General features: G+C 44.9%; 1 protein-coding gene across 1 annotated transcript; it reads right to left on the bottom strand.

Moving 5' to 3' along the window:
* Positions 1-6,660, bottom strand: LOC122775863 (protein phosphatase 1H-like). The gene is made up of 5 exons (XM_044036067.1): positions 6,638-6,660; positions 4,657-4,741; positions 2,790-2,897; positions 1,309-1,460; positions 1-206 (listed from the first exon to the last, which is right to left on the bottom strand). The coding sequence occupies exons 1-5, from the start codon at positions 6,658-6,660 to the stop codon at positions 59-61; spliced, it is 516 nt and encodes a 171-aa protein (XP_043892002.1). The 3' UTR covers positions 1-58.
* Between the last annotated feature and the right edge of the window lie 2,086 nt (positions 6,661-8,746).

Below are 8,746 nucleotides of genomic sequence, written 5' to 3' on the forward strand. Positions count from 1 at the left end.
TGGGGCTGGGGTAAAGGCAGGGTCACGTTTTTGTTTTGGACGCACTTATGTCATCGGGTTAATTCTGCTTGTTGCCATACATGAGAGGGATGATGTAGACAGAGATGTCGTCTCCGGAGCCCAGTCGGTCGTTGGATATTCTCCAGCCGCGATCCTTCAGCACTCCTCGTGCTCTCATTATGAGGTCTTGCGCCGCCATCGTGTACCTGCGCAAAACACACAAGTGACGAATGATTAATGACGATGCACATTAAGACAAATGGCGGTCATAACTACGCGCGGTGGTATGCATCTGGAACTGTGTCTGCCCGCAGCAAAAAGAAATAAAAATCACATTAAAAGTCCAGTGTGAAACATCTAGACTTTTTAAAATTTGAATTTAACTTCATGTTATTTAATAAATTTTAAAGCTGTAGTGCCTGACATTTAAATATAAACAACTGCCTGTAACATTCAAACTATTGTCAGTTAGTTCACCCAATGCTGATTAAGCCTCATGACTCTCTCTGCATTCCTCAGTATAGCAGTTTTTTGGTGTTGTTTTTGTGTCTGTTGTGACTTTGCAAACAAAGTGATGTATTTAATGCTATGACAGAGCAGGCGAGGGAGGGGGAGAACACAGCAGGAGTAAAGCAGGACAGCTTTGTACAGCAGCAAGAAGTGTCCACATTACGTTTTAGAGGTGGATTCCACTACAGAAATTAAAACTGGACATTCAGCAGGACTTTACGATTGTATTTTAAATCCATTTTTTTCTGAGGAATATGATTCATGCTCCACCAACAGCAACCAACCGCTCGCTGAACAGCTGCCTGACGAGGTCCCTGCTGTGCCAAACACAGCCGCTGCTGCTGATTCCTTCACCATGCAGCTCCAATTAAGTCTCTCTGGATGCGGTCAAAACAATTAATGCTACAATAATGTACAACACATAACTAAGTACATAATAAGTACCATAGAAACACACACACATAGAAAAAAGACTGCGCATAAAAGCAGCCATTGGGTAAAGAATGACTGGTTCAGACAAGGGCCTGGTTTTATGAGGCAGCCATCTTGTGCCACCATGTTTGAAGTCTAACTGGACAAACAAAGCTCACTACAGTCTGTGATGCATCACTTAATTCTCACACACTGGACCATTAAGGTGGACAAAGAGAGTCTTGCTCGTGTTTCCTTGGCATGGGAGAAAAAAAGACCTTTGTGTATAATCACAAGATAAAAACACACATCCTGTCTACGTGCAGCAGGGGTGAGGAGAAGTTCAAGCGTGAGTGATGGCCGCAGCTGTGCGACGGGTGAACCTGCCTGTGCTGGTCGTCGGGGTCACAGTTTGACAGGAAAGACGTGACCGCTTCGGCTACTTCCTGGTTGGCGAGGACGTCCCACAAACCGTCCGTTCCCAGCACGAGGACGTCGTCGGCGCCGTGCTCGTGCTGCGCGAGAGGGTAAACTTTGACCTGAGGGTGAGGCAGAGGGAGAGAGAGAGAGAGAGAGAGAATAACAGTCATGGTTTGGATCCAACCGTTTGATAGAGACTGAGACATGGCCAACAACAACTTCATACTCATTCTAAACAGGCTGTGAGTATACATGCGAGTATGTACGCAAAAAAATGTCATTTTTTTAATGTAAATGACAATTTATTCCTAATTTTCTGATAAAGTGAATCTTTAAAATCCTTCAGTAAAGAGGTGTCATGTTGTCGTAGCAGCTCCTCTGAGGCACATGCATGGCAAATAAAGTTCTCTGGCTCATCATCATCATCAACATCAACAACAAATAAGCCTCAGTTTGGATGTTTTATGAAAGATAATTCCTCTGAGACGACGAAAATGATTGCATCAAACTGAAGTCAGCCAGCGAAAGCACTTGCACGGGAATCAGAAGGTCCTCTACGTGGCTTCATGAGCCTCTCTTTAGAGGTAAACCTTGTGATTTAAGTCACGCTTCGCAAGAAAAGGAGAGGAATGAGGCAATCAATCCACGAACAAGAGAGCTTCCCAGAATCCATTTGAAAACACAGATTTCAGCGGCAACAAAATATCCCTGCAAGACTCGACAGGTCATGGCTGCAGCATTTGATTTTTGACCCGGCGCCCACATTTGATCTCATGAGTATGAGCTGATGAATCTAAATGTCAAAGTCAGTTTTTTTTTATTTATAACATGAGAGCACTCAGTATTCTTTTACTTGACGGGGATTTTTTCCCCCCCCAAAATCCTTCAATGCATGATTTGTTTTTTGTTTTTTTTTAATCTGGAGAACGCAAAAATGTTTTCCTGTCTTTAATCTGGTGCGACCCTCAAAAACACAGATTTGCAAATGTCAGACTCTTGTTTATATTCCAATGGTGAGTGTTTATGTTCTGTATGAATCAACAATAGCTAGAACAACAACGCTGAGGAAATCCTCGAGTCCTCACTAATTCTTCCACACTGGGCCGTTGTATGTAGGCCTGACAACTATAAAGACAAGGTTTTTGTCCCTTCACATCGACATCCCATAACTTAACAGCTGTAACCGCGTTATCCTCCACATGAGGGATGCAGGGGGCGCTGTTGCCAATCCCAGCTGACATAGGAAAGGCGGTATCACCAGATGCGGGATGCGTTTTGTTCCTTCTTTGTTTACCCATTTATTTTTTTTGAGAAGCAAAACCAAACAGATCTAGAAGTAGAGAAGTTTCACAAGAGTAGGGTTGGACAAAAATGTGTTCGGTTGTATTATCACGCTTAACATTTCATAGACTTGAGTCATTTTATTATACACAGCGAAGGAAGCCTACCTCTGGACAGCAGGACAAGAACGGTTTGATGTAGATGTTGGAGTCGTGCACTTTGAGGTTGTGGTCCCCGAGACCTCTCGTGACCCCGATGGTCGCCAGCACACGAGCCTGTAAAGGATCATAACATAAGCATTTGTTGGAGTCAGATTGAGATGGATGATATTTGTGTAAATATCTGTTAAAAAAAACAAAGATGTTCTCTTCAGTCTGTAGAATCAGAAGTGTATAGATCTTCTATACTGTTGGTATTTTCACCTTTTTAAAGGACTCGCTTTCCACTTTCTCACAGTTCCAGCAGAATAAATCTGAAGTATCTCATTCAGAATAGATTACTTTTTTATATCCTGAAATGACGAGAGGGCCACAGTGAATATTTTTGAGTTATATAAGTATAAGAGTTACTATAAGGCAAGGCCAAGGCCTTTCATTTTGTAGCTTTAGTCGTTGTTTCTATTGGATATGCGACGATGCTCTGAGATTTGGAAACATGGCCTCGTTGCTTCAACGAATAAGTGAATCACTTATGCAGGGCGACTGAAGCTTGGTAAGAGTGAGTTTGGATCAGTGTGTAGCACAGATAAGAGGAAGAAAATGAGCCAGAAACATGGAGAGTGGGTTTCAAAGAGGTGGCGAAGCTCCTCCGACAGAGAAGGGAAAACATCCTGGACTTAATTGTTGAGCGCTGGCGTCCAGCAGGCTGCGCGCCGGCTTTGAAGTGCTTTACGCGATCAAGCCATTCATCTCAACTCAACATCAAAGGTAGAGGACACAACATGGGCATGGCCGACCATGTAGGGAGGGCTACATAATCCCAGTGTGGTTGCAGGCACAGAGAGAACTGTGGAGTGACGTCTGCCTCGGTCGTCAGTCAAACATAGGCTGTGTTCAGATCTATTTAGTTTCCTTCCAGGCCTGTGTGGACACAGAAATTGAGTAGTCAATTCTGTCACTTCACGTATCCCTGTATTCTCAAATGTGTTAGCCCACCTGACATAAAACGAGCAAAAAACAAAAAAGAAGAAATCTTTCTAGAAAAATGTTTAAAAGTAAAAAATGTTCTTAATTTGGCACATAACAAACTGAATTTGCAATCGTTATATCCAAATTTGAGCCGACTTCTGTTCAGGAATGCAAGTAAATAACTTTAACTTGACATTTTCAAACAATAATTAAGAATTTCTTTCTTCAGTACATTTGACAATTCATAGATAATAATAATAATAATGATATTTTACCATTAAAGAGCTTCGACATACTGGTGTATTAACCATTACAGAAATAGTATATCCAATCAAAACAACAATGGACTTAGATGCAATAAAGTGAACTGTCAAATATGATGTGTAACGCACCCTAACCCTGGTAATCTGAGCATAACCACAGATCTACTTACTCTCTGCCCAACTGGATATAAAAGTTACATATTCAGACTGATCAGGTTTCTTCTCTGACCTTTTCAACGAACAAGAACGAGACTGCACTCTCGACCCTTTTCGTTTGCATCAGTGTGGTCAGTGTTTCAGAGATGTCATCTTCCAATTACCATGTTCTTCACCTGTCTCAGCTGCTGCGTGTTTTCATCACGGGCCGACTCTGACGGGAGTCCCACCACTGAGCCTGTAACGCTACCGTTAATCTGCTGCATGACCTAAAAGAACAGAGTCCATTACGGGAGAGAGCTTTTCTGTGCCATAGGTTGGTGAACCCTTGTGAAAACAAGAGGCCGGGATTGCTTTGGCTCCTCCACACGGCGCTGGGGGTCGAGTGGCTGACGAATGCTGCCCTCACAAGCTTTGATTACAGGCGAGGCGCACAAGGCTGCTGAGGGAATAACTTGGTCAGGGAGCAGCCCTTGAGCACTTCTTACCTTCTTTCCTTCGCCGTATATCAGGGGAAACTTGAGGTCATCGTCCTCGATGGTTTTATACGCCCTGTGCAGAAGAGAAAGGATACTGGGGTTAGTTTTTTTTTTTTTGGTTTATGGCAGACAGTGCACACATGCCCGATAGATACACCGTCTCCCCACCCCCCACAGGCTCTGCTGCTGAGACGACTGGCACACAGACAAAGAGTACGCTAGGAGGGAAAAGAGAGGCAGTGAAGGGAAGAAAAAAAAAACAAAAAAAACAGCCAGACATCACCCACAGGCATAATTCCCTCTTCATCTTTGTCTCCCTATTGGCGAAAAGTGAGAAATCTATTGATGCGTGAGGTTTGCTGGTGGTTTTTTGTGACTGTGTATGTGTGTGTGTGTGTGTGTGAAAATCTGGATGTAAAACAGCTGAATGATGCAAGAGTATCCACATTCGCATTCCCCCGCTCTCAGAGCGGTGTTTAAACTTCCCCTAAATAATGAATAATTTACCATCTTCAGACTTGGACCAGACAGAGCTGCAATACGAGGGAAAAACACTGTATAATATATTCATGCCAGATCTTAAGATACACTTTTCTCCTTTGCAGCTCAGCACTACTTCTTTTTTTTTCTCCTCATCCATTCCCACCCAACGGTTCCACTTCAAAAGAAGCAGCTGTGTCTGCGTGTGGAACCAGAAACATTACACATTTGAGCCAATTCCCTGTCGAGCTGCCAGGACAAAGTTTTCCATTCACAACTCACACCAGGTGCTCTGAAAAAGGAGTCCTGATCTGGATCCAAACTGATAAACGCCGTGTATTTATCTTAACCTTTAGACTGGAGGGAATAAAAGGTCAAAAAAAGATTGCAAAATAATATTGCAAATATCATGCGACTCGTGCCTGGCCCGCACACCTTTATCCAATGAATTTCAGCTGCTGTGAAGCAGATTAGCAAGGACTGGGGATGGTTTTTACATTATTCCTGGTTCCACTCCGTGAGACCATATGTTTCCACCTTAGGCGTGCGCCATATACTGCTGCTTTCAGCACTTTTTTTTTTTTTTTACACAGTGTGCAGAGTGAGGAGTATCACAAGTGAAGAGCCCGCAAACACAGAAATACAGGCTGCTGAAATGTTCCCTCACGAGCGTCTGCAGTGTTAATGGTGTGGAAAAACATATAAAACCGCAGTGAGATGACATGAGACTTAAAACAAAGCATTAAGAGAGACATTCATTGAACTGGGGCAGGTCCACCGCCGTCCATTTGCACAGAAGCGAATGCATTTCTGCTGCAGAAGCACTCCAACTTTAGTATTTAAGAAAGAAAAAAAAAATGACTACAAGATAGAGACACATGTCTGTCAATATTTTAGTGCTATCCTAGATGAGATCCCCAGAGGCTGCTGTCGGGGACAATGTCCCTCTTGGGACGTGAGTTTACAGCCTATGCAGCCTGTCATACTCGGCGAGGAGCGCTGCTGAAGGGCTGAACTGTTTGACCAGAATATCAGTGCAATGCCTTCACATTTAAGGGCTGCTTCGTGACACAAATCATTGCAGAGTGTGACTGAGTGCAGGCAGAGAGGGTGCGGAGGAAAAGGAGGGTGGTGGTGGTGGAGGTTGTATCATCATCTCTGCGGGTGATGAGATGCAGGCAGGAGAGGAGTGATGTCATTTCCTCACGGTGCAAAAAGGGGTCGGCAGGGCTATTGGCAGCGTGTGTGTGTGTGTGTGTTTGTGCAACACTGCCTGATCTGCGCGCACACACACACACACACACGCGCGCACCTACGTAACAGCCTCGTGACGACAGACGTTGAGGGGACATTGTACCGGGATTGCATCAGCAGCGAATGAGTGAGTCAAATTGGTGCAATTGGGATCTGTATTTCAGTAAACCTTTCCGTGAACCTTAGCGGTTTTAAAGCAACCGCCAAATTCAGGGGCAGAATAAATTGCCACGACCCAACGACTCTCCACGCGTACAGTGAGCCAAAGGCATCGGTCATGCTAGTACAAAGGCACAGCGGAAAAAGAAAAGGGGGAGGAGGGGCTGGACAGGAAAAAGAAAGAGAGGGGATGAAAATGGTACGACAGTGATGAAGGTGTGCCTTTCTCTCTCATTTATTGTCCATAGGAAGAGGGGAGGACAGTTTCTCCAGTGGGCACAGGCATTAAAAAGAGGCAGGCGTGAATGCCGCCCATTGCCATTTATCATTGCCCTCCTACGTGGCCAACACACCATTAGTTTTTTTGTTTCTTTGCAGCTTACAAATCATTTTCCGACTGGACTTTTCCTCATTTCCTCCACTTTTATCTCCGCTTCTTATCTTGCACCTTACATTTCTCTCAATTTCCTTCTCATCTGTCCAGCCCCCTCCCTTCATTTCTCTCTATACTCTCTAGCCAGCCACCTTCCTTCCCTCCCTCCTCCTAGCCGGCTGTGTTGCTATGGCATTTGGATCATGTCGTACATGACTGACTGCTCAACCTCCATCACCGCAGGAGGCCTCGCAAACAAACCGCCCTCCATCCTGGACCACGACACTTATTACAGTTCCCAACGCTCAGACTTCTGGTCCAACTGTCTGAGGGAGGGGAGGTAAAGAATGCCATGAAGGGAGACAGAAAGAGGTGGGCTGCGTCGTTGCATGTATGCATGTATGCCTTCATTAGAGCACGGCCTTGATCACGGATGCCAGAGAACACCCACACGCGCACAGCATGTGGGCAAGCAGGATACCAGCAGCCTGTGCACGTGCGCGTGGACAGAAAGCTGCGGAAAACAATATCCTTCGTACCTACAGAGCATCCAAAGTGCGGCTGAAGAATGACCCACCGACACAAGTCACACCAACCCAAATCGGAGCAATGCGCCACACCGACTGGCGCGGTCCTAATTTTAAGGCTCGGACTTAAAAATCCGGGTAAGGCCAATGAAAAAAAACGGGGTCATCAGTGTAACATGATTAAAAATACATCACAGGCCGTCACAGTGCTGCTGCTGCTGCTGCTGCTGCTGCTGCTGCTGCTGCTGCTGCTGCTGCTGCTGCTGCTGCTGCTGCTGCTGCTGCTGCTGATGCACTAGGCCGGCAGACCAGTGAGGAATGCAGCCACTGACCCACATCTGCTGAAGTGAGTGGAACTGTAAAAACACCCACAGGGAGGTGGTGACATAAAACATACTGCTCATCTCTCCTCAGTTACCTGCCATGTTCTCAGGCATGTAGATCTACACACATCACGTCATTGAAACCCCCTTTATTTTATGTTAAGTTCATGATAGAAGCCTCCTGTTACAAGTCCAATGTGTAAGAATTGGCGACACCTAATGGTGAGACTTAGTACAACTCACTGCACCACGGTGGCTTTCGTTCTTCTGCATGAGAGGCTGAAGGCCACTCCAGATGACACAGGTCACACGAGTCACCCTCCTTCTTATGTACAAAGCAACGACATATAAATAAAGATAACACAGAGTTTGAAACCCTTTGGTTCCGCATGTTAATTTGGAGTCATTTCCTTCACTGACCCGTCTCTGCACAGTGCTTTCACGTGACGTACATTGGGATTCTGTGCCATACGAGTAAAAGTGAATTGAAGTCATTAATTACTGCACATTAAAGCCGCACAAAGTCAATGTATGATCGCCCTGCTTAGCAGGTATAATGTTGGCAAAAGATTAAATTACAGGAGCATCTGAACTACTTAGAACTCCACGCGAACCATAAAACACTTTGCTTACACTTTAATGCCTTCGGTAATCAGTAATAATAGCCCAGCACTGACAGAGTCGTATTAAACTGCTGACTGCTAGCACATAACTTGATTAAATACTCTTAATCACTCCGCTGCTTTTGGCCTACATGTCGTGATTATGAAACACTTTGGAAAAGTAGTTGTCATATTTGAACAGCTCAGTGAGGTGCGGACCACTTTGTTCAGCGAGGATGTGATCTTATGGCAAGTGTAACGGTGACTGTGTAAAATCATTTACCCCCTTTTCTGCCAAGGAGATACCAAGTCTACAAGTCCTTGAACCTACTTCATTCGCTCACTTTTGCATGCCCACACATCCGTCTTAATCTGTTCTCC

This window comes from Solea senegalensis, linkage group LG10 (assembly GCF_019176455.1).
Source record: "Solea senegalensis isolate Sse05_10M linkage group LG10, IFAPA_SoseM_1, whole genome shotgun sequence".
Taxonomy (NCBI): Eukaryota; Metazoa; Chordata; class Actinopteri; order Pleuronectiformes; family Soleidae; genus Solea; species Solea senegalensis.